This window comes from Lithobates pipiens, unplaced genomic scaffold (assembly GCF_037356315.1).
Source record: "Lithobates pipiens isolate NorthernLeopardFrog02 unplaced genomic scaffold, aLitPip1_a1.2 Scaffold_13, whole genome shotgun sequence".
In the NCBI taxonomy this organism is placed as follows: Eukaryota; Metazoa; Chordata; class Amphibia; order Anura; family Ranidae; genus Lithobates; species Lithobates pipiens.
Genome location: NW_027507718.1, coordinates 524,494,507 through 524,521,627, shown reverse-complemented (window position 1 = coordinate 524,521,627; position 27,121 = coordinate 524,494,507). Strand labels below are relative to the sequence as shown.

General features: G+C 43.7%; 1 protein-coding gene across 1 annotated transcript in view; it reads left to right on the top strand.

Moving 5' to 3' along the window:
- Positions 1–27,121, top strand: part of ADISSP (adipose secreted signaling protein) — a 112,391-nt gene that overhangs the window by 41,115 nt on the left and 44,155 nt on the right. Inside the window, exon 4 of the mRNA XM_077478112.1 lies at positions 21,262–21,400. Within this exon, the coding sequence (XP_077334238.1) occupies positions 21,262–21,400 (139 nt within the window). The remainder of the gene's footprint in view (positions 1–21,261; positions 21,401–27,121) is intronic.

Below are 27,121 nucleotides of genomic sequence, written 5' to 3'. Positions count from 1 at the left end.
TCACTAAATAGCTGATTGTAATTGGATTAATTGCCTTTCTCAACAGTTTTCTGTGTGGTGGGGTATAATGACAGCCTGGCTGTACAGCATTCTTTGGCTCAGACCTTCGGTCTAATTCAATAACCATTTTTTTACTCATTAAGTGAATGTGAATTGTGTCCAAAAGTAAAAAAAAAAGTCAAAGAAATCTGGGGTAGCACCCTCCCTAGTGTAGATGTAGGGATGCACGGATACCAGGTTTTAAAACGGAGTACGAGTGTCGATTTTAAATTTTTTTTTTTTTTTTTTTTTCTCAAATACTCGCCAATACCAATTACCGATGCCTATATGTAGCCCCTAGTTCACATACGCTATATTGTCAAAAGTATTGGGACACCTGTCTTTACTCACACATGGCCGTTGTTGGCATTCTAGTCTTAGTTCGTAGGGTTCAATATTGAGTTGGCCCACCTTTTGCAGCTAGAACAGCTTCAACTCTTCTGGGAAGGTTGTCCACAAGGTTTAGGAGTGTGTCTATGGAAATGTTTGACCATTCTTCCAGAAGCACATTTGTGAGGTCAGGCAATGAAATTGGACGAGAAGGCCTGGCTCGCAGTCTCTTCTGTTCTATCAGGATTAGGTCTGGACTCTGTGCAGGCCATTCAAGTGCCTCCACCCCAAACTTAGTCATCCGTGTCTTTATTGGACCTTGCATTGTCCACTGGTGCGCAGTCATGTAGGAACAGGAAGGGGTCATCCCCCAAACTGTTCCCAAAAAGTTAGAAGCATGAAATTGTCCAAAATGTCTTGGTATGTTGACGCCTTAACTGGAACTAAGGGGCCCAGCCCAACCCCTGAAGAACAACCACACACCATAATCCCCACTCCTGCAAATGATTGGGACCAGTGCACAAACAAGGTCCATAAAGACATGGATGAGCGAGTTTGGGAGTGGAGGAACTTGACTGATCTGCATAGTCCTGACGTCAACCCAGTAGAATATCATTGGGATGAATTGGAGTGGAGACCGCAAGCCATGCCTACTTGTCCAGCATCAGTGCCTGACGTCACAAAGGTGCTTCCGGAAGAATGGTCAAACGTTCCCATAGACACGCTCCTAAACCTTGTGGACGACCTTCCCAGAAGAGTTGTTAATTGGATGCTTTTTTTTTATTTATTTTTTGAACCGCATATGATTTGCATGACATGTGAACCAAACCGTGTACCAATTTTTCACTCTGGTTCAGGGGCAATTGCCAATGTCATACACTTTAAAAATTTACACCCAAACCGCTAAATGAAATTGCACTGGACTCTTATACATTGCACTGAAATCGGCCTGCACATATGTGAACCCAGACAGTATTCAGACTCGAAGGTATCAGTTTTCCTGCCGAGTACAAGTACCGCTGCAAATGCTTAGTATCAGTGCTATGCTTGTTGCTAAGTAAATTAAATTGCCTCCACTGTAATTGAAAGAGCAGGTGTTGATTACTTGGGTTAGGGCTTCTCAGTGTTTCACAGGCTACTGCTCTGCTACTCCCCCCTGTCTTCTGGAGTATTATAGAAACGGCGGGGGGGGGGGGGGACAGAGATGGCAGCCCGAATATTTATGGAACTCCAGCCAATCCCTGGGGAGGTGTGCCCAGAAGGTGCTCAGAGAGCTCATAAGTGGCCTGAGGCCTAACGGCAAGGTGCAGTGCTCCTGGGTCCAGTTTTGCAGGGGTCCTGCTCCTGGGACTGAAGTCTGGGAGGAAGCCAGTCTAAAGACACTGTGGTCCAGGCCTATTTACAAATCCTAGTCCAAAGGTCCAGTTGGGCCTGGGGACAGCTCATAGGAGAGAGCTGGGAGGAAGTTGTGGAAGATAGCCCAAGCTGTTCAGAGGCGGTGTGAGTCTGAAGCTCCCTCGCTAGGAAGAGCCTGGTGGATATCTGCAGGAGGCAACTGATGATCCTATGGCTTGGTGAGTACAAGACTCCAGTACTCCCAAGCGTGCCAGTGTGGGGCTTTAAACTCTGGAGTACAGGTCACAGTCAGCCTAGAGATCCACTAGGACGTTTTTTTTTTTTTTTTTTGCTCAAGTGTAGCCAGAAGTGTACGCAGTGCAGTCAGCAGATTGTCGAGAGCAGCCAGAAGTTGAAGAGCCCTCAAGTTACACAAGTTTACAGTTCCTGGGGTATCCCATGCTCCACACCTCCATGCAAGTTCATAGTTTCTCCAATAGAAAAACTAAAAGCAACCCCACTAGACTGATCTTTTGAGCCATGGGAATAATGCAAAAAAAAAATGCTGTGTGCCTGGCCATGTGAGGGAAATGGGACCAAATTCGCCTGCGTCTTTTTAAAGGGTGTACTACACTGGGATCAGTATTGGAGTCCAGTTGCTGAAATGTGGAATCCATATAAAAGTCGGGAGCAGGTTAGAGTCCCATGGGACATAGGTGCCCATTAAAGTTAGATGTGGGTCCAAGCAGATGTTGGAAGCCCTCCAGTCACTTTGATCTGGACACTGCTTGTTTTTTAAGGCAGGTGAGAATTGGTGCCCTTTTGTGTGTTCCTCTTGGATCGTGTCCAACTGATATTGTGTAGCAAGAGCTAAGGTGTACAGGAATGGATAGAAAAACAGACAAGCAGCCATCTAAGATCTCTGGTCCCTTTGGTGAGGGGAACTACCACAAGACATGAATTTCAGGTCCTGCCTCCTGACAGACCTACTTGAGGTACATACCCACATCAATGTGTAGAATTTCAAAAACGTGAAGCAAAAATCCTTATTTCAGAAGCAAAAAAAGTGAAAGGATTCCTAGAGCATCACTGGTTAGCTAAAGATATTTCATCTGCTGATTTGCTTTGCTCTCTCTGGTAAAGGTGGTGTTTTTGCTCCAGGGTAGCAAGGAATAAGTTGGGTAATTCACCTTCATCTCCCTAGACCAGCCTGCTCAACATTTTTACTCCTAGAGCAAGGATCTCAAACTGGCGGCCCTCCAGCTCTTGCAGAACTAAAAGCCCCTTGAAGCATTGCAAGGCTGACAATTACAAGCATGATGGGATTTGTTGTTCCGCAACAGCTGGGCCTGGCCAGTTTGGGACCCATGCTCTAGAATAACCTTGAAACAATTTTCAGGTTGCAGGTAATCCCTGGTAAGGTTAATACATTGGGAGGTTATTGGAAAAATTCCCCTTACGTTGGTGGTGGGAAGTGGGAAGAAGGCCACCTTTTTAATGTTGATCAAGTAAAATCTGGGGATCCACTGACATTTGTAGAGGCGTCACCAGTACCAAAGCATACATCAAAGGGGGATGGCTTAAGGTTCCCTAAACTGTGGCCAATTGACCGCCCAATCTGATGATTCCTGCATATTGTTGGGCCCAACATCTCTTGGCAGGGCCAGCGGCATGACTGCAAGAGTGTTATCCTTCAAAAGAACCTAATAAAAACCAGGTTTGAGACTCAAGCCTACTCCAAAGTTTGTATTCTACGATATACAATTGTACGTCATATGGTCCAACAAACCCACTTATGCAATTTTATAAAAAATTATTTCAATAAAGGGCATCATTTTTATAAAATTGCACAAGTAGGTTTGATGGACCTTTTATGATGTAGGATTGTATAGTTTAAACTTTTGGAGTAGAGTTAAGTCACAAACCAGGTTTTTATTGGGTCCTTTTTGAAGGATGACACCCTTGCAGTCATGCCACTGGCTCTGCCAAGAGACATTGGACCCATCAATATGCAGGAATCATCAGATTGGGCGGTCAGTTGGCCACAGTTTAGGGAACCTTATGCCACCCCTGGAGAAACCCTAGGGTTCCATAAAATCCTGTATGAGAATGGTTGCCCTAGACAAAACTAGCATTTAATTCTGCTCGGAGGAGGCCCGATTGCTTCAACCCAGTTTAACTTTGGGTTGAAACTGAACAAAACAGAAAAAAATCAATATTTTTTTTGTTTGTTTTTTGGCGTCTGTATGTTTCCTTAAGCCAGTCATATTTTGTGAGCCTTTCACTTGTGCAATTTTTTCTCCCCGATAAGTTCTCCATTCAAATCACATCTTTGCATGTTTTTTAATGTGTAGTGAATTGTGTGTCAACACAACGTCTTAATGCAAATCAATGCAAATTGATGTGAGTCACGCTGTATTATGTGCTTTAATTCCGAGGGAAAGCATATCAAGCAAAGGTGTGAATCCAGCCTAGGCTACGTACCTTGGGATCCTGCCAGTAACTCCTTCTCACGACTGTTTAGCCTCATACATACACACGTTTTCTGATTGTCCAGAGAGCCTGCTTGTCTGCCACTCCAGAGAACGCCTTTTTTTTTTTTTTTTTTTTCCAAGCCTGGTAATGCCGGGCGGCTCCCTGAACGGCGGCGTGTGCTGAGCCGCTTATCCTATTAGAGAACGTGATTAGACGCCAGACGTCTGTGGACAGGGATGACCAGACCTGCTAAATTCCTATTTTCCACCCTCTATTGATCACGCAGCTGCATTTGTGGCTTTTCATTCTGTTGAAAACATTTTTATTTTTAGGCGCTATAAAAAACACGTAGCCTGTAACATGATGTTCCTTTTTGCCGTGTTCGCAGTTGATGGTGGGAAATGCTCCCTGCTGTAAGGCTTAGAGCACCACGAGAGACTAATATGTTTTTATCCTGAAATGTTTATAGGAAATGAAGTACGTAACCAATAAAAAGGCAGCTGCAACCTATTTTAGTTTATTTGGGTTTAACAGTTTAGAGTTTTAGATTCAATCCTTCTTCTTCTTTTTTTTTTTTTTTTTTTTTTTTTTTTTTTCTTTTTTTTTAACCCTGCCAAATAGAATAAACAGAATTTTTTTTAATCGTGCGGCACAGGACACAGGCTGAGTTTTTATAAATCCTCGATTTATAAGCTCCTACCTTCAGGTGATTGGACACTGGAATTGCTTTTGAGGACATGGGCGCCTCCCCTATAAGCTCCTGTACACACGGTCGGAGATTTCGACAACCAAATCCATCGGATCTTGTCCGAAACTGTTGCATACACACGGTCGGACTAAGTTGTCGAAAAATCCGATCATTCAGAACGTGATGGCGTAATTTCGTTACGATGGGACTACGTTCAGGCTAGTAGCCAATAGCTTTGATGTAGGAATTTGATCTGAGCATGCGTGGCACTTGGTCCGATCAAAATTCTCTACACATGATCGGAGTATGTCCGATCAGACCAGTTGGTCGGAAAATATTTCCAACAAGTTGGAAAATTGGGTCCGACGGATATTCCGACGGAAACAGTCCGATGCATACCACACACAGTCGGATTATCCGACAAAACGGTCCGATAGGACACATTCCGATGGATTCTCCGACCGTGTGTACAAGGGCTTACCCTACCCCACTCTGATGCCGCACACACACGATCGGAATTCTCGTCGGAAAAAGCTCTGATGGTTTTCCCGACGGAATTCGGCTCAAGCTGTCTTGCCTACACATGGTCACATCAAATACCGATCATTTATAACGCGGCGACGTACAAAAGGAAGTTCAATAGCCAGTAGCCAATAGCTTCTGTCTCGCAGTTTAATCTGAGCATGCGTGATTTTTGGCGTGTCGGAATTGCATACACACGATCAGAATTACTGATAGAAAGTTTTTCCGTTTGGAAAATTGAGAACATGCTATCAATTTTTGGCTGGCGCAAATTCGGACAGCTAAATTCCGATGGAGCCTACACACGGTCGGATTTTCCAATGAAAAGCTCTCATCGGTCTTTTTTTGGCTGGAATTCCGATCATGTGTACGCGGCATGAGACCTCTGTTTTTTGATAGTTTTCTAACGCGTTGGACCTTAGCTCCTCTATGAAGGAATAGCTCTTAACTAGTTTTATATAGCACCCCTCTGACACCCCAAAGGCAGGACATCTCCTCCAGAGGCAAGGGTGGTCTAGCATTTCACCCCAGGGCTGGGTCTGTGGCTAAAAATGGGGGGGGGGGGGGGGGGGCAAGAAAGAATGTTGGGCATCAGTCCCTTATTGTCGTGTTTTTTTTATTTTTTTTATTGCAGACTAGTTAAGGATTAGGGGGCCCCAGATACTGTAGCAGATAACTTAGACTCTCCAGACCAGTGTCCAGCTTGACCATGTCATAACCTTTAAGATGACCCAACAACACTGCAAGCACATTCCCAAGTTCCAGTGCATCCTTCAAGTGAGTCACCAGGCTATTTGAGAGACCAGGCATTTTTCCTGGCTCTCTCCAGCAAGGGGCCTCCCCTGGGTGTATTTCTTGGCACAGCTTCCTCCTGAAGCACAACAGCTTCAGGACCACTTCAGCACATGTTAGGACCCAAACAGGCTATTGGACCTAACAGCAGAGCTCCATCCAGCAGCATCCCCCTAGGGCTCAGCTCAGGGGAATAGAGAGAGCACATGACCTGTCCCAAATATTTAGAGTCAAATGTTTTTTTTTTTTATTATGTTTAACATAATAAAATAACATGCATGATGACCAAATGTTCATTACAGAAGACTGTACGATGTAAGTCACGTATCCAGTGCACTGGAGGTTATAATCCTGGGTGAAATGGCAAATATGTTGGTATCTCTCGGGATCAGGAGGTTAAAACCGCTACGTTTTGCAGAGAGACTTATTAGAGTTGCAGAGTAAAACATCTGGGTGTGGGAAAAAGAGAAAGGAAGAGGAGAGAGGGCAGGAGAAAAGAAATAAGGGGGGGGGTTCAGGTGTAGTGTAGGAGGGGAGAGGGTCAGAAGGGAATTGAGCAAACCTTGGGGTGCGACAAACTTGTGTGATGGGATCAGGAGGTGTTTCCAAGTAGACAGTGGGGTGCCAGCATAGCTTTCAGGGAGTCCGAGGTAGAGTAATTATTAATCCCATAGGACCCTAAATTTGTCAAAGGTGTCATTGTCTAGGGCTAGCATCTCTTCCATACGCATGATGTCATTGACCATTGAAACCCTTGGTGGTTGTTCTACAGAATAGGGGAATAAGCTGTCTGGTGGTTGACAAGAAAAAGTGCAGCAAGGTGCATTTTTGGGAGGCTATGGAGCCTGGAAGCATGGATAATAAAGCTATCTCTGGGGTGGGTGTCAGTAGCCGTTCGTATAAGCTGCTATATATGGTAAAAAAAAAAAAAACTTGCTACTAGAGGTGTTGTGTATATCCTTATAGCTTCCGAGCCAAGCCACATCTCCAACACAAGGGATGTATTGATGGAAATATGTTATGTAGGAATTGAGGGTCCCTGTACCATCTGGAGAGGAGTTTAAAGTTTTTTTTTTTTTTCTTTTTGTTTTTTTTTCTTTCTTGGATATAGCAGGTTTAGAGTGTGTGTGTGTGTGTGTGTGTGTGTGTGTGTGTGTGTTGGAATGACTTTTGCCAGTCGACTAAAAAGTTCCCTTCGCAGGTCCGTAGTAGGGGAGAGGGGCCAGTCTGGTAAAGAGACCTGGGGCAGCTCCACGGTACTCAGGAACTGTGGCAGGTCCCCCAAAGTGCAAAAGAGGGCCGTCTTGCCTTTATGATGGACCCGCAGTTGGAATGGAAACCTCCATTGATATTTAATGTTTCTCCTGGAGGACAGATGTGAGTGTCTTGAGAGCGTTTCATGTCCAGTGTTTGGCATAAGATGACTAGGAGCAGCATGACAGGGGTGTCGTTAGCCGGATGGAGTGTTGTGTGCTGGCGGCACGCATAATTTCCTCCTTAACCTTGTAGAAGTGGGCCCTGCAAATTGTATCGCAGACAAAGGCTAAATCGGGGTTCCTCAGGCCCGAGGTCCTGTGAATTCTGACCATGTGGGTATTTTTAGGCTGTTGGGAGTAGCTGGTTAAAGATGGTGGTGACTGCCTCTGCTAGGTCATTGTGTCCCACTGTTTTTCGGGGATGCCACGTATCCTGATATTATTCCGTCTGTTACGGTTCTCCATATCGTCTTGGTGGTACATGAGCTGCTGCAGTAAACAGTGTGGAAGTTAAGGGTCTCCTTGTGTGACTGCAATGTGTTGCAAATGCCGTTGGAGGTATTCTCTATGTCTTCCATAGACTCCCAGGTCTTTCTTAAGTTCAGTTATCACTTGAAGAGCTACTAGAAGTAATTGCCAATACTCCAACAAATAAGAGTCCAGGCCCTGACGGGTTTACATCAAAATTCTATAAGACGTTTAAAGAACATATAGCTCCGTTTATGCTTCAAGTGTTTAACTCTATTTCCTTTACGAACCAATTTTCAACACAGACTCTGGAATCTCATATAACTCTGATTCCCAAACCAGAAAAGGATTTGACACTTTGTTCTAGTTTCCGACCCATATCATTGATTGGGATAGATTTAAAGATATATGCTAAACTGATTGCACTCCGTCTTCAACCATTGCTTCCAAGCTTAATACATACAGACCAGGTAGGATTTATTCAAAGTAGAGAAGCACGTGATAACACGATTAAAACTTTTTTGTTGATGAACTATGCACAAAGGGCTAAAATTCCAGTATGCCTTCTCTCAGTTGATGCAGAAAAGGCATTTGATCGGGTGGGATGGCCCTTCCTAAAACATTCTTTAATGCAAATAGGACTGGGGTCAAATATATTCCATAAGATCATGGCATTATATACTAAACCGGTAGCTAGAATAAAAATTAATGGTTCATTAACAACAAGTTTTAATATACAAAATGGTACTCGTCAGGGATGCCCGTTATCCCCTTTACTCTATGTTATAGTAATGGAATATTTAGCGACGGCTATTAGACAGAACTCTTCCATTTCTGGAGTTCAGATAGAACAGAGGGAAATAAAAATGGCTTTGTTTGCTGATGATTTATTACTTTATATCACTAATCCACACATTGCAATTCCTTCTGTTTTGTCTGAATTCCAGCGGTTTGGGAAACTGAGTAATTTCAAAGTAAATATATCAAAATCAGAAATCCTTAATGTGTCGCTCATACCCGAACAGGTTAAAATGTTGAGAGCTAATTTTAAGTTTAGGATTTGCTCTACAGCTGTAAAATATTTAGGTGTTAAAATCACCCCAGACTCAAACCATTTATACTCAATGAACTATGTTCCTCTCCTGCAACGTACCCTACAAGATCTAAAAAAATATGATGTTAAGCAATATTCATGGTTTGGGAGAATTAATATATTAAAAATGGATATAATACCGCGGTTTTTGTATTTTTTTCAAACTATCCCAATTGGTGTCCCCAGATCTTTTTTTTCCACTTTACAATCGGCTTTTACAAAATTTATTTGGGGACATAAAAAACCAAGATTACAAAAGAAATTATTATCATTACCAAAAACGAAAGGAGGTGCGGGTGCACCTGATCTATACTACTACTATGCTTCGGCTGTTCTGACTAGACTGGTGGATTGGTTTTATTGTTTGGAAACCAAACAATGGGTAAAAATAGAACAAGGGTTGAATCAATTGGATCTAAAGGCATTGCCATGGTTAGACTTGTCTGATAGCAATTTAAATCGTGAGCTGTTAGAATCTATGCCTTCTCTCACATCTCATGTGTTGAATGTATGGGGCAAAACAGCTATAAAATTGGAACTTTCTTCTTATGTAGGACCTATGACATCTCTATTTGGCAACCCTTTATTTCCACCGGCATTAAATAGGACAAATTTTCTTATATGGAATAGGGAATCCCATTATAGACTGAGTAATATTTTATGTCAGGGGACTATTCCGTCTTTATTAAATTTATTCCCTACTCAGCGACCAACACCTATGCAAATGTTGGAGTTTTGGCAGTTGCGGTCATTTTGGTGTACAATACGATCAAGTAAATCTCTGGGTAGAGATTTGACACAACTTGAAACTGTCCTGACACAAGATCAAAAACCAAATCATGTTATATCAGTACTGTATAAGATGTTTATTATTAAAAATCACCCGGAGCCCCCAGAATACATAAGTAAATGGGTTAATGAGATCAACGCTCAAATTGAGGTTGGGGAATGGGAGAAGGCATTTAATTTTTCTCACTGTCTATCACCGTCGATTAAAGCACAAGAGACGAATTACAAACTGCTCTCAAGATGGTACTGGAGCCCAGTGACACTTCACCGTATATACCGAGAAAAATCGGATATATGTTGGCGGTGCCATAGAGAAAAGGGCACATTGCTCCACATATGGTGGGAATGCCCCCTAATTTTTAGATTTTGGGAAAAGCTTATGCAATTATTTACAACAATCACTGGGGAGGCAATCCCGAATACACCACAAATCACCCTCCTCTCTATGTTACCAAGAACATATAAAAATGTTAAAAAGAATCTACTAGGATACTGGTTGACGGCGGCAAGAACTGTGATACCGCGGCACTGGCGATCAATCCAGTCGCCTACGATAAATGAATGGGCTCTAGAAATGGATAATATAGAGAGAATGGAGATACTCTTAGCACAAGAATTAGATACATATGAAAGGTGCCTCTTGGTTTGGACTCCATGGAGACAACATAGGAAATTGGTAAAAGATTAAGGAACTGGGAGGGGGGAAGGAGGGGTCCGTGGAGGAGAGAGAAGTGGGGGAGGGGGAGAGGTTAGATATACAATATCCCCCTTTCCTCATTTTTGTTGGTGTTCTTTTTTTCTTTTTTTTTTTTTTTTTTTTTTTTTTCCTCCTGGGGAGGGAGGGGGAGGGAGGGTAGAGGAAATAAAATAATAAATGTGATTATTATGCATGTAATTAATACATATGTTTGAATATTGTTTAATTGTATGTAATGCTTTATAATAATTGAAAATAAAAATAGAATTGGAAAGTTCAGTTATCTCCTGCCTGTATGTCTTTTCTATGTTCAAAGTCAGATTTTGTAGGCAGGGATAGCATGTATGTGTGCAGGGATCTCATCTGCGATTCCATATCCCAGCCATCACTGGAGCATAGTGGGGCTGTGGGGGCTGTGCAAGGGAGGCTGAACGGCCCCTGGAACATACCTGCATGGTGTCTGCTGGCTCAGAGAGGGCCGGGGATGCAGGTGGCAGCGCCATCTTGGAATTCCCCTGGTTCATATAGGCTGCAGATGCTCGGTTAGAAACCATCCCAAATCGCCCTGTGTCTGGTCACCGGTGGGTTTGGATTGATCCTTGGGCTTCCGCTTGCCCATCTGTGTGATTTTTTTTTTTTGGAGGGAATGTGGGTGATGATAGAGGAAATAGAGCCCCATGGAAGCTGTCAGGACTGGGAGCTGCCACGATGCACGTCCTACAGCTCCATGCGCTAGGCCACGCCCCTCATGTCCAAAAATATTTATATCCTCCACCAGCATGCACCAGTGGCATAAACCTCCTCATAGATTGGCTGAAGAACATATAAATCTTCATAACTTTAGTTTTATTTGTGAAATCTCATACTATGACCAGGGATATTGGTGTCATCTACTGGTGAGTGAAAAATCACAAGCCAACTTAAGCTTAGGGAAAAACCCAGTTGAAAAACTATACGATCAGTCTGAACTAACTACAGCCCATCCAAAAACTGAGTTGACTTTGTAGCCCCTGTTGAAAACAAGGGGGCTACATTTATTTTTACCTTCAGATTCTTCACTCCATGCTTCTGGACTAGACTCCACACTTCTAAATGCCACATCAGAAACCGTGTATGCAGATCCATATTACTGTGATAAAACCTTGGGAGCTGTGTCCGGACCCCAAACCATGGGCACAGCTAGTAATTTTGGTTTGGACACTGGATCCTGCATGGGTACTCACTTCAGCGCTTTGTGCGCACATGCAGTCAGGTGCAGGGTGCTATACATGTCCAGGGCCACTCCTAGGGAATCCAGTCCCTGAAGACTCCTGCAAGGGTATACCCACCATGATGGGCAAAGCTTGGACCCTATATAGGAACCATCATCAAGGACAGGTAAGACAGGGTTTCTCTGTATTTCTGACCGCTACTGTAAAAACATGGGACTTTGTTTGATATGTCCTACTCAGAGCTTAGACTCGGGAAGATGACCAGGTGTTTTAAGGTCTTATAAGTGACTTGGGCAGTTCTTCTTCTAGCCTTTTAACCACAAGGACTTCACTGTAGGATGGTCAGTCTACATCTGGGTTGCAGCATTTTCCTTCCACACACGCTTGCCCTATATTCTGCACCCTACCCTGTGAGTTTCCTACAGGGAATTCCCCTCACCCATAGCTATGACCAAAACCAGGTGATAGGGAATCGCAGCCAAAGCTCAGGGGAACATTCTTTCTGCCGAAGCCCTCAGAGTCATAAGGTTTCTCTTGCACTGGAGCCGGGCCCAATTTTTAGCAGCGGACTTTGCATCTGACTTTTCTGCAACTGTCACAATTTCTTGGGCAACAGCTTTAATGACATCCATCTCTGTTCGAGGCTCAAACACCAGGCACCTTCTCAGGCTCCACCGTCTCTACCTGAGTCCTATCTCAATATGCCCGGTCCAGAAGAGGTGGACATAGAAGTGAATGAAGGGGACTTGTGGCAGTGTTAGAGGAGGCTACGGAAATTTTCACCAGACTCCTGTACACCTAAATTTTCCGCTTCAGCTAATATGCTTGCAAATGTGGATTTGCTCATTTCTGCAGTGTTCAAAAGCCTTGGCATTGTCTCACTTGATTCTCCTTAATCTGGCCAAGCCCCTTTGTGTAGGAAGAGACCTGCTAAATCTAAAAAGACCTTCCGTGTTCATGGACTAATGGATTTGTTTAACCCTTTTACTATCGGAGCCGTTTTTGCACACGTTTAGAATAACGCTTTAGAACTAAAGATTACATAGTTATAGTCAGGTCAAAAAAAAAGACACAAGTCAATCTAGTTCAACTAATAATAAAAAAATAAAAAAAATCACATATACACAATCCTTCACCCACAGTTGATCCAGAGGAGGGTGGAAAACCCCAGCAGAGCATGATCCAATTTGCTCCAGCAGGGGAAAAAATCCCTTCCTGATCCCCTGAGAGGCAATTGGATTTTCTCTGGATCAACTTTACCTATAAATGTACATTAAGGAAAAAATCCAGGCCTTTTTTAAAGTGGTTGTAAACTCTTACAAACCACTTTGACCTACAGGTAAGCCTAGATTGGGGCTTACCTGTAGGTCCAAGAAATATCTCCTAAACCTACACGGTTTAGGAGATATTTACCCGAAGACGTAGACAGCGGCGCACTGGGCAGGCCTCAGATCGCTGCGATATGCCGCGAGTGTCGGCTCCCGTGCGCATGTGCGGGAGTGACGTCATCGCGGAGCAGCGAGACCCCGAAGTCGCTCCGGGATACATGGCAGCGGCGAAGAGGAAGACGGAGGACCGCTTCGGGGGCTTCGTTCTCAGGTATTCATAATGAGCTATGCATACTAGCTCATTATGCCTTTGCCTTACAGGGGGTGTTTTTTTTTGTTTTGTTTTTTTGTTTGTTTTTTGTTTTGTTTTTTTGTTTTTTGTTTTGTTTTGTTTTTTTTGTTTTTTTTTTGTTTTTTGCCTTTACTTCCTCTTTAAAGCTATCCACTGAGTTGGCCAGAACCACCTCTGCAGGGAGTCTATTCCACATTTTCACAGCTCTTGCTGTAAAGAAACCTTTCCACATTTGGAGATTAAATCATTTTCCTCTAGACATAGAGTTCCACCTTGTCCTGCGTGATGGTCTTAAAGTTAACCAAGTTCAGTATATGGACCACTTATGTATCTATACATGTTGATTATATCCCTCCTTAATCTCCTCTTAAGAGAGAATAAATTCAGTTCCGCTAATCATTCCTCATAGCTGAGCTCCTTCATGCCTCTTATCAATTTGGTTGCTCTTCTCTGCACTTTCTGCAGTTCCCCGATATCCTTTTTTAAAAACTGGTGCCCAAAACTGAACTGCATATTCCAGATGAAGTCTCTCTCGCCCCCCCCTCACTCCTCTCTCGCCCCTCGTCTCTCTTCCTCTCGTCTCTCTTCCTCTCCTCTCTCGTCTCTCTTCCTCTCCTCTCTCGTCTCTCGTTCCTCTCCTCTCTCGTCTCTCGTTCCTCTCCTCTCTCTTGTCTCTCGTTCCTCTCCTCTCTCTTGTCTCTCGTTCCTCTCCTCTCTCTTGTCTCTCGTTCCTCTCCTCTCTCTTGTCTCTCGTTCCTCTCCTCTCTCTTGTCTCTCGTTCCTCTCCTCTCTCTTGTCTCTCGTTCCTCTCCTCTCTCTTGTCTCTCGTTCCTCTCCTCTCTCTTGTCTCTCGTTCCTCTCCTCTCTCTTGTCTCTCGTTCCTCTCCTCTCTCTTGTCTCTCGTTCCTCTCCTCTCTCTTGTCTCTCGTTCCTCTCCTCTCTCTTGTCTCTCGTTCCTCTCCTCTCTCTTGTCTCTCGTTCCTCTCCTCTCTCTTGTCTCTCGTTCTCTCCTCTCTCTTGTCTCTCGTTCCTCTCCTCTCTCTTGTCTCTCGTTCCTCTCCTCTCTCTTGTCTCTCGTTCCTCTCCTCTCTCTTGTCTCTCGTTCCTCTCCTCTCTCTTGTCTCTCGTTCCTCTCCTCTCTCTTGTCTCTCGTTCCTCTCCTCTCTCTTGTCTCTCGTTCCTCTCCTCTCTCGTTCCTCTCGTCTCTCGTTCCTCGTTCCTCTCCCTCTCCTCATGCAAGGAAGGCCTTTGCTTTCTTTGGAAATTGCAGCTTGGTATTGTATGCTATTAAGCTTATGATATAATAAAACCCCCAGCTTCTTCTCTATGGATCCCCCTATTATGTATGATGCAAGCATTTTAGCCCCCAAGTGCATAATTTTACATTTATCATTATAAAACCTAATTTTCCACATAGTTGCCCAATTAAACCGTGCATTGAGGTTGGCTTGTAAGTTGGAGACATCCTGTAAGTACTTTTAATCCCAGACCCTATAGCATTTATAAAGTTATTAAAAAGTAAGGGTCCCAGCACTGAACCTTGGGGTACACCACTGATAACCTTAGACCATTCAGAGTAAGAATCAATAACCACTACTCTCTGAATTCTGTCTTTTAGCCAGTTTTCTATCCATTTTACAAATTGATCTTTCCAAGCCTTTAACTTACACATGAGCCGTGTGTGTATATATCGTAAATGTGTAAATCGTGTATAATAATAATGTGTGGGGAACTGTGTCAAATGCTTTTGCAAAATCCAAGTATACCACAGCCACCCCTCTGTCCAAGGTTTTACCTACCACCTCTACATAGCGGAGTGGATGCAGATCTGTCATTCACCTGCTCAGTGGCAATCGGCGGATAAGGGGAGAAGAGCGGATGTTTGTTCAGCTCCCTCCCCTTTACCCCGGCAGGACATGCTACGCTGGTCCCGGGCCTGCAGATAGGTGCACGGAATACATGGTGGAGGGCTTTTGGTGCCCATTACCTGGGTGTGGGAAAGCAATCCGGTGCCGCTGGAGGTGCCGCGCCACTTTCATCTGCCAAACAGAAGTAGGCCTGTCAGATATACACAATCCTGATGGCTGCAGCCATCGTGTGTGTGTGTGTGTGTGTGTGTGTGTGTGTGTGTGTGTGTGTTAACCCCACCCCCCACTGTCTGGACCTGGCAATGAAAGGGTTAAACATCTCATTGTACCAATTTGAAGATGTTCCTTCATTCTGCGGATAGGAAGTTTGAGATGCTCCTTAAGAGCCCCTTTTTCACTTGCAGGCCGAGCACCGCAAACCAGCCACCGCTGTGATTTGTCAGTCACACAGCAGCTAACTGGTCTAGGACAATTACCAGCCAACACGATCCTGTATTCCGGGACCGTGCTTTAACTGAGCTATTACAGCAATTACCTTCTTCCTGCTCTGTGGTGTGTATGCCCTAGAACAAGTAATGAAAAAAATTTCCAAAAGGATCCTAATCTTCATTCACGTATGCAGAATCTTGTAGCTAAAAGCTAAAGCTGCCTGTAGAAGACGACTCACGTGTATGCCCTTCAAGGAGGATGTCTCTTTTGTGGGACCTTGACAAATGTATCCAATATGTCACAGGAGGGTAGATTCTACTTCTACAGCAGAAAATTCCGAAAACCAACTTCCTCTGGAACCTCTACCTTTTCAAAAGGCATGGCACCTAATCGCTCTATCCAGACTTCATCTTCAAAACCTACGTTTAGCTCTTCTAGACATGACCTACCATGTCGACCAAGTCTTCCCCAAAGCCCTCTTCCTTATAAGGGGGAGGCCTCATGTCTAAAAACCTACCCCCTCACCACGTTTTCTCTCTCAATCAAATCTGCCCAAGGGCAATCAAATTTTGGAGAATGCCCTAAAGACCCCTACAAGACTACAGGTTGATATGATTCTATTCAAACCTGGTTCACAATACCAAAGCTCAATGGTGGTATTTTGTCCTCTTTTGGACCTCAAATCCCTCCTAAAGTGCCTTTTGAATTCCAATGTTTAGCATGGAATCTGCAAGGTCAATTATTGCCGTTCTGAGACCAGGGGGAATACCTGTCAACCATAGACATCCAAGATGTCTAGCTGCATATTCATTTTGATATTTATTCACCACATCAGCATGCTCTGCGCTTTCCAGGGGAAGGCAAAAATTTCCAGTTTGTTGCCCTGCCCTTTTCCTAATCTTCTTCTCCCAGAGAATTCACAAAGGTTGTAGCCACTTTTCTTGCCCTTGTAAGAACTTGAGCCACCCAGGTCACAGGTTATGTAGATTAGCTTCTGTGAAAGGACTTGCATGCCTTCCAGCTGTCTGAAAATGTCCACAGAACAATTTGGAGGCTCCTGACATTTTGGTTGATGTATCTCAGATCAGGAATATCCTCTATTACCTATAATGTAAAGTGGGCTTTTTTGTTGCTATCATGTCTGTTAGCCCTTATACACACGGTCGGAGATTCAGACAACCAAATCTGTCGGAGTAATTCCGACGGATTCATTCCGGAAGAGGTCCGGAAGTGATGTTGCATACACACGGTCGGACTAAGTTGTCAGAAAATCCGATTGTACATAACGTGATGACGTTATTTCGTTACGACGGGACTACGTTCAGGCTAGTAGCCAATAGCTTTAGCCTAGGAATTTGATCTGAGCATGCGTGGCACTTTGTCTGTCGGAGTAGGCTACACATGATCGGAGTATGTCCGATAGGAGCATTTTGTCGGAAAATTTTACCGGCAAGTTGGAAAAGTTGATCCGTCGGATATTCCGACGGAAACCGTCCGATGCAGACCACACACAGTTGGAATATCCAACAAAACGGTCCGATAGGAAACATTTAGACGGAATCTCCGACCGTGTGTACAAGGGCTTAGACATATCTATAAGCTGGAAGCTCGTTCTTGTAAGGAGCCATTCCTCATACTTTCTTCCTATGGTGCGGCCAGTCCTCTATCAGTTAAACCTAGTCCTTCCATCTTTGTGCCCTGCACCAAAGCACCCAAAGAAAATTGCTCTTCATTGCCTGCACATTGTCAGAGCCATCTGAGTCTACCTCAAAGCAACTGCTTCTGTTGGGAAGACAGACTACCTATTTGTCCAATTTTTAGGACAAGGGACATCCTACTTCCAAGTGCACCATTTCTTTGCCACTTCGATACTGGGCACTTTCACCCACTTCTGCCCAGGCTAGTTTTCAGCTTTAATGCTGTCACACTTTGACAAATTGCTGATGAGGCTTCACCGATAGGCCTGTCCTGATGATCAGTGCCCTGATTATCCGTGTAAACAATGTACTGTCAGCCCAGTGATCGGCACTCCTTTCTTCGCACAGAGGCAGTGTGTGAGGAAAGGACTGCCGATAACCAGCAAGTCTGTTTACATGTGACCAGCTGTGATTGGACACAGCTGATCACATGATAAAGGGCCTCTGTGATTGGCCCTTTACTGCGATCTGTGATGAGCTGTGCCAAAGGACACATCGATCAGAGTGATCCCGATTCATGGTTCTAGTAGGGCATCCATGGACACACTTCCAGAGTGGGAGAGCTGCGCTGTAGCCATCTTGGCTATAGTGCAGGTGGGAAGGAGTTGAAGTCTAAAGCAAAAACTCCCCCTGTGCTTTTACATGCCTACTTCATCAGGTTAGTGCTCTGGGCATTTCGGGCATCAAGCCTGTGTGGCCCAGCTTTGAAGGGCTGCTACCTAGCCTCTGTTCATACCTTTTTAAAGTTTTACTGGATGGAAATCCAATCTTTTCTATGGATGCAGTGTTTGGCCTCAAGGTTCTTGCAGTGGCACTCTGAAGTTGAGTGATTGATTCTTATCGTTGCACTTGTTGGAACAGTTTTGTTCGCCTAGTTACGCGCCCTTCTCATTCACTGCTTGGAAATGTTGCAGGCTTTCTGAATATGCAGCCTGTGTCCTCTACTGTGTGATTTAAGAGAAGAGCCTGTAAGTTCCATATCTTGGAGTACAGGATACAGGCCACACCATCCCTTCTGGGGGGTTTTGGTTACCCTGCATTGCTTGCTAAAAAAACTAAGAACTTCCGAAGTGAAGTAGGGTACAATTACCTGGTGGTATGAGCCTACAACACAGGGTCTTTTAAGACTTGTGCTCCAACATATGGAATTTATAGGTAAGTCAAAATCCCTCTTTTTCCTTAATAAATAATAGGTTCTTTTTTTAAAAGACCCCATTATGTATTGGTTTGGACTGATTTAGCACCTGAATTTCTCTTGTATGTGCTCCGCAGTACGTCAGTATTGGACGGTATTCTTGTTATATAACCCTGACTCATAGCAGCCCAGGCTGGAGGTCACTCTTCAGTCTCTTGTGTTGGAATAGTTGGCTACGTGTCAGTCCATTAATGGAGATCATCTGGTGCTCGTTGTACGCATGTTGGCGGGTCTTTGGCAGAAGATGACAGCGGGAGGTTTTCAGAAGCACATGATGGGGGGGGGGGGGGGGGGAGAGGAGAGAATGTTTCTTCTGGAATCTAATGTAGGGACAGGATAAGTCATGATGGACATAACTCTTACTATCCCTTGTATACCATGGAGGACTATTCATTAACCCAAACCTGTCCTAATTCTGGGCAGTTTAAACTGAACATATAATAAGAAAAGGCATCTTTTGCCAAAACAAAAACACATGGCAAGCAAGACCTAGTTTCAAAGAAGAAAAAAACATTTATTTAGCATGTTATGAAGAGTAGTAAAGAAGACTCATTGGAGTTGGTTTCTTCTTTCTTCTTCTTTCTACTCCTTCTCCTTTCTTCTTTCTTCTTCTACTCCTTCTCCTTTCTTCTTTCTTCTTCTACTCCTTCTTTCTTCTTTCTTCTTCTACTCCTTCTCCTTTCTTCTTTTCTTCTTCTACTCCTTCTCCTTTCTTCTTTCTTCTTCTACTCCTTTCTTTCTTTCTTTCTTTCTTTCTTTCTTTCTTTCTTTCTTTCCTTCTTTCTTTCTTTCTTTCTTTCTTTCTTTCTTTCTTTCTTTCTTTCTTTCTTTCTTTCTTTCTTTCTTTCTTTCTTTCTTTCTTTCTTTCCTTCTTTCCTTCTTTCCTTCTTTCCTTCTTTCCTTCTTTCCTTCTTTCTTTCTTTCTTTCTTTCCTTCTTTCTTTCCTTCTTTCCTTCTTTCTTTCCTTCCTTCTTTCCTTCCTTCCTTCTTTCTTTCCTTCCTTCCTTCCTTCCTTCCTTCTTTTCCTTCCTTTTCCTTCCTTCCTTCCTTCTTTCCTTCCTTTTTTCCTTCCTTCTTCCCAGAGATTTTATCCATGGGTCTCAAATTCTCTCCTATATTTCACTTTATCATTCATGATGGCAGAGGGTTTTTAGTTTTACCATTTAACCAGGAAAGTTTTTTTTTTTAGTATTGACTAGTACAAATTTAATGGACAAGGTTTTCCAGGACCTAGCAATTGCAATCCTAGCTACAGTAAATATGAAAGCTATCAGTTTTTTGGGTAACCCCTTCTATTGGCTGGTTTGGGGCCAGTTCACACAGGGATCACACTGGAACCCACCAGTGGTGAGATTTTGCAACCCGTTCACTTCAATGGGCTGCAAATATTGCACTACCCACATGCAGATTGCAGAGGCAATGCGTCAAAACATGGCTTGGGAAATGTGCAGGGAACGCGCCTTTTTCCATACTGCATTCTGGTGTGAACTGGCCCTAATATAGGACACTGTACTTTTTTGTCTATAGCGACTTATTTATCAGTGTGCTACGCGGTTTCCTTTTTTTATTTTTATTTATATCGGTGCTTGTAATGGGTGCTTCAACGTGCATTGTTCAGCGTTTGAATAATATAAATGGATCAATGCATACTTGATGCTTCATGCACTTATGATAATGATTGCTTTTATATTTCTTTACTTGTTTGCAGTGTTTTATTGTGCCTTATTATAGCCAGATTGTTTGTTCCCTATTTTTATTTTTTTAGCATATTGTTAGCACTGTAACTGTTTGTTGTGTATAAATGGTTGTGTATAAATTGTATGTACAGCACTAAACCTTTCACTGCCAGAGCTTATTCTGTGTTTTTTTTATTTTTTTTGCACAAAAAATAAATAATTTTCGGGCAAAAGATTAGTCAAGACCACCACACAGCCTATATTTTCAGAAAGAGACCCTGGAGAATAAAATGGCAGTAGTTCCATTTCTTTTTTTATTTTTTTTATGTCACAGGATATATACACTATGGTTTATTAACCTAATGTCATTAAAAAATGCACTAATTTTTGGGCACATAAATGCAATGTATTCAATTTTTTGGGAAAACCGAAAAGATGAAGTTAAATAGATGCCCAACATGCCTAGCTTTAAAGTATTTGTGAACCTTATTGCTTGTAAAATGGCCCATTCAGTTTAAAATAGAAGTCCGTATGTGAGATAACATTTTTGAGACTGGTTCTCTTTAATGAAGCGTCAGGTGTGCTTTGGACGCCCGATGAGACGTCAGGGGTGATTCGCACTCTGGGGGGGTCACGGGAAACAATTTCAGCGGCTGCACGGCTCCTGTATTCCTTACATTAGAAAGTCAACTGTTGGTTTGTGCAGTGTACACACGCTCCTGGTGACTGCAATTGTTTGTAAACCCCCCCTCTGCCACAAGCTTTAAAGTGGTGGGGGCAAAAGGGTTAAACGATAAGTGCACTTTATAACAAAGTACATTTATCCTTTTTTGTTCCCTTTTTTACATGTGTTTTTGCAAATAATAGAAATAAGGTTTGAGAACCGGAGATTGGAAATTCTTTTTTTTGGTTGCTTCCAATGCGTTAAATATTGCTGCATGGTTGGCTGATGAAGAAGCAGGCCAGTCTCAGCAACCCATTGGAGCTCTGCCCAGGCCGGCTGCCGCAAGCCTTTACTCATCAGCACAGGCCACTAAGGAGAAAGGAATTCTGTAACTGGTTTCTTCTTATGGTCTTACAGGTCGGCTTTCTGAAGATTCTGCACAGATATGAAATCACCTTCACTTTGCCTTTAAATCAGAAGCTGGGGAAGAACATTTCTGCGGTACCACTTCCGAACCTGAACCTCAAAGTGACCACCATTAATGCGTTGCCGGAAGGTGAGACCTAAATGTTGTTGCTGTTTAGGATAGCCTTGGTGGGCATTCAGGGATTCACTCAAAGGGGCACCATGTACAGTATGGAAGGGGTTGAGTTTACGCTATGATCGAAAGCCATCCTTTTTCCAGTCTATGAATATGACCAACTGTTCCTCCTCGTCATGGCCTTGGAAGGCTTTCACTGAAAAGGGCCCCAATGTTCCTACGTACGTGTCTTTGGATTAAGAATGGGGGGGGGGGGTTGAACTTCAACAGTGCCAGAAGACCATTCCCGTTGAATGTGGCTAACCACTGTTCAATTGTTACTGGTTCGTGTCCAGCTCTTGCCGGTTAGTTTGCTGTGTATTGGCCTTGATATGGGATGTCTATGTTGATGGACTTCTCGTGTGGCAGGACATTAGAATGGCCACTATCCTTAGTTGGACAAAAGGCTGGTATCATCCATTTCCAAAATGGCCTTTTCAGGGCAGCGAATGAGAGCTAGGCACCTCTTCCAACAAGAAAGGTACTACCAAAAACCCTTTAAAAGCAAGTCTGTATGCTAAACTGGTCAGTTATTGTTTCCTCCGTCCAAAACAACAATCTGTTTTTTAAATTGATGCTCCCTTGTCATGGTCTTTAGTTAGTGATTCTAAACCCTAAAACAAAAATACACATTTCACTCCTTTATGCGTTGGGTGAATTTGGTTTATGTTCACCTAAAACACTTGCTGTCCTAGGGTAGCAACATTCACTCAGCTCTTCCACTGTATCTATGGAGGAGCAGCAGCAGCATTGTCAACCTAGGCTGTTCTCCTGATCTGGACTACAAGAAGTCTTCCTCTCCATCTCCATTGGATGGAGGGGGGCACCACATCTAAGGGCTGGCAAACTTCCATATAATACATTTAATTTACGTTCTCGGGTTTGGACTTCTTCAAAGCAATCCTGTCCACTTTCATTTAAGAGTGAAAATCTTTCCAGGAAATCGGTTAGGATCTTCTAGGTTCCCCTTCAAAACCTGGTTTACAAGGACCCAGCTTTTCTGACTTTAGAGAGGAGTTGCCCTCACGGAAAAGCTACTTTTTAATGATGGGGCCCTTATTGAACTGGACATCGTTGTCTGGTTCTTAAAAAGGAAGTGTACGCAAATAATATACACGGGGTGTTTTTGTTTTTTAAAGCTCCAATGTAGAACCACCGCGCCCCCCCCCCCCCCCAGTGAAGGTTGGCCGCAGTGGTGTGTGTGTGTGTGTGATGTGTTTTTATTTTTTTATTTTTATTTTTTCCTTTTTTTTTTTTTTTTTTTTTTTTTTTTTTACCAGGGTTAGTTCGTCCTTCGTCCTTCCTCCTTTCTTCCTTCTTTCCTTCTCCTTCTCCTCCTTCTTCTCCTCCTTCTCCTCCTTCTTCTCCTTCTCCTTCTCCTTCTCCTCCTTTAAGCTGGAAAGTGCAAAATCTGGTGCAGCTGTGCATGGTAGCCAATCGGCTTCTAACTTCAGCTTGTTCAATGAAGCTTTGTAAAACAAACAAACCTGGAAGCTGATTGGTTTCTATGCAGAGCTGCACCAGACTTTGCGCTCTCGCGTTTTAGTAAATCAACCCCTGTATCTATATCCTGGCTCTACACCAATACTCCACCTTTATGACTAGACCTCTGTTGGAGGTAGATGGGTCTGGTGTTGAATGACGTGCTTCAGTTTGGATTTGAACTTAACGTTGCATAAAGCTTTTTGGATTAAAAATAAAAAGCAGTTGTGTTGTTTGTTTGTTTTTTTGTTTTTTGTTTTTCTGGGGGGGGAAATGTTCCATGGAAGGTTGGCTGAAAAGACTAGAAAGTGTTAAATCTTGGCGCATCACTTCATTGTAAATCCTTCTCCTGTACATTTTTTGCTTTAATGGTTCCCAATGGGTCATTAACGCAGAGGTCCAATGTATCACAATGAATGTAGAACATCTGTCTCCTGACAGTGCAGGAACGCAGTTTTACGGTAAATTTACTTCACATTGTCTGCCAATACCCCCCCCCCCCCAGATCAGCCTTCTGTTGCTTTTACTGTTCTCTTTGCCTCTCTGACTCTGCAGTGCCATCGCAGTGATTATTGCTGCCCAGGTCATCTCTTCTCTGTTGCGCTAATACAGAATCAGAGGTGACTTCCTCTGGCTTGTATGGGTTTATACTTTGGGCATGGGAAACATTGGAGCACAATGCCCAAGATGGCCTCTGTCCATAAAATACAACTTGTGAAGGGATGCTGAGTCTTTTAGACGTGATCTGTATATATGGTACAATGAACTATTAAATAACCTGCTCGGTCTTTAAGAGAACCTGTGCTTTATCCATGTATCGTCTAATGCCGGCCTTTCCTTTGCTCCTATGCTGCTCCATTTGTCATTTTTATGTTTTTAGTTGGGGCTTGCACAGGGCTGGAGATTGTCCCCGCTGCATGTGATAATGCTAGGCCAATCACAAAGCACCAATGCTGTCACATGGCAGGTGAGGTAGTGGGTCACACGCTACTCCATACCAAGAGGTACGGGTATTTTATTTATTTATTTATTTTTTTTTTGCTCTCAGCAGTGAACTGATCATTGAGGAAGGAAAGGGAAAGCTAAGAAGGCTGGTGGCCAGACAATAAAGAGGAACCTGTTGCTTTTCCTTGCGTGAGAAAAAGCAAAATTTCCACTTTTTATAATTAAAGCTGTCATGTTGCCTTACTGTCGCCGCCCCCCCCCTCTTCTGTGCTTTGAGTCTCCTGAAGTGGAACTAGCATTCAGATCAGGAAAGTCAGCCTGACCTCGCAACGCCTGGTCGCCATGCTTGCTGCAGGATTGAGAACGATGGGATTAATATGATGGCCAAGAAACCTGCATTGTGTGGCCGTTTTTTTTTTGTTTTTGCGATGGCCGTTTTCTGAAAACGGTGCGTAGATTTTTAAGATACCGGCATGCTCCTTCTTGCTCCAGTAGAGGCTCGGGACCTAAATTGCTTACCCTCTTCTTTGTCATGTCTGTGTTTTTCCAATGGTTTTCATAAGAGATGTTTCAAGACCACTCGTAATGAACTTACGACATCTTGCTCTGTCCCACGTGCGGCAGACGAACGGTCTAATGGACAAGTATTCTATGACGAAGGGATGCAATCGTTTTATTGCTTCTAAAAAAACTTTGCCCTACCCGGTCTGTTTCATGAATTCACTGGCATCAATACCTCTTTATTAACTACTTATTGGACATTGTTTGGAGTACAAGAATTAATCCTCCCTTTATAGACCCTCTATTGCTCGGGTGGAATCATTTAAATCAATTCGTGAGTCTTCCCATGTCGATACGTGCTTTTACTTTGTAAAAAGGAATTCGTGATAATTGAGCACCAGAGGAAGCGTTTTTTTATTACGCGAAAGATGTCGGCATGAAGTCAATATCCGCATTTTACCACCCTTGATGTTTTACCATCTTGTCTACAATACAAAACTGAGGTTATCTTGTAAATTAACACATTAGTCTGTCATATGTTATCGAATGACTATAGAAACGATGGTAACATCTTTTGCTGATCAATGTTGGCGTACATATGACTTGCTTTTAATTATATGTCTATGTAACATATGTTTTTTTGTAAATAAAATTATACCTTTTTTTAATCAATTCAATCAGTCTTTTGTACCAGTGCCTATAAAGTCCAAAAGTCCCCCCTTTCCTTCTTCTAGTAATGTTTCAAGACCAGGCATACAAATGTGAAAACCTATAAAAGAATATCACGTGGTGGTGCGTCATCGAAGATTGTCAAAAACCACCTTGACTCAGCCCCATAAAAAAAAAAAAAAAAAAAGGGGCTCAAGAAGTAGAGCGTTAATCATCAAAAAGTATAAAGAGCTAAAATTTAAAGTAGCCAAGTGCACAAGGCAATATAGTATCAAGGTGTGTCATAACAGTGTATTGTCTATGTGATTCAGAAAAAAAAAGTTGGGTATTGGAAGACCATACAGTGTCTCAAGCACCCAGAAGCGAGATACCATGCTCCCATATATAATCAAAGTTGGGGAAGGCCCTAGAACCCACAAACGTAGTCATTCATGTGAGATATTAGAGAAGTTGAGAAGAAAGGAGAAATGAACCAACCCCCTTGGCCTTGTTGTCCAACCTCTAGGACTTTCCCAACCACTGCTGAGAATTGAAGGTATGCAATCCAGGGGTTCCAACTAATTTGCTTGTCCCGGGGATATGCATAATCCAGGAACAATAAGGGATGGGAAGGGGGCTCACTGCTCCAGGTGGAAATGTGGGTCTAGAACTTTCCTCGGAACTGGAATACCAGGTGCTGGCTAAGCATATAGCAACATGAGGCAATTGGGAAGTTCTGGTCAGCCGCGCTCTGGAATATAGCCTCCGGAATATAGCCAACAGATACAAGCCACAGCAAAAAAAAATGGGAGAAACGAACTGACGCGTTTCACACTTAACCGTGCTTAGTCATAGCTACTAGCTTGGCCATGACTAAGCACTGTTGCATGTGAAATGCGTCAACTTGTTTGTCACATTTTTTTTTTTTTTTTGCTGTGGCTTGTATCTGTTGGAATTTTTACAAATAAAGGCTATATTCCAGAGTGCGGCTGTCCAGAACGTCCTTTTTGCCTCTTGTCCCGGAGGATACTAGGCATGTTTTCAGGAAGCATACCGTATATACTCGAGTATAAGCCGAGATTTTCAGCCTCTTTTTTGAGGCTGAAAGTGCCCCCCTCGGCTTATACTCGAGTCATCGCTGTCTGCCCGCTCGATCAGCGTGTCGAGCAGACAGACAGCGGCCATTCTATTCAAAAGCCGCGCCTCCGGCTCCGCCTTCGCCTGTGATAGGCGGAACACTGAATTTCCCAGCAGCCTGTGTTCCGCCTATCACGGACATCGTATCATCCTCGTACTACGGACGAGGATGATACGACGTCTGTGATAGGCGGAACACAGGCTGCTGGGAAATTCAGTGTTCCGCCTATCACAGGCGAAGGCGGCGGCGCAGCTTTTGAATTTTACAATGGCCGCCGACGAAGAGGGCACGGGACGGAGGCAAGGCAAGGCACGGCACGGGACGGGACGGGGGCAAGGCAAGGCACGACACGGGACGGATGCAAGGAGGCAAGGCACGGCACGGGACGGAGGCAAGGAGGCAAGGCACGGGACGGAGGCTCGGGACAAAGGTAGGCTGGACACACACACACACACACACACACACACACACACACACACACACACACACACACACACACACACACACACACGGATGGAGACACACACAGGGATGGATGGATGGAGACACACACACACAGGGATGGATGGATGGATGGACACACACACACACAGGGATGGATGGATGGATGGACACACACACACACAGGGATGGATGGACGGACACACAGGGATGGACGGACACACAGGGATGGACGGACACACAGGGATGGACGGACACACACACAGGGATGGACAGGCATGTCTCACCCTCGGCTTATACACGAGTCAATAAGTTTGCCAGTTTTTTTGGGGGTAAATTGGGGGCCTCGGCTTATATTCGGGTCGGCCTATACTCGAGTATATACGGTAATCCAAGATATTTTATGTTTAGCTAGCGCGATGTTGACCACAGGGGATTTCCACGCTTCCGCTTTGGCAATTATTGCTGCCATAAAAGATAAAAAAGGCGAAGGTCCTGAGATGTCTGGGGATCTCATCTGACAGGCCAGTAAATAACACGGT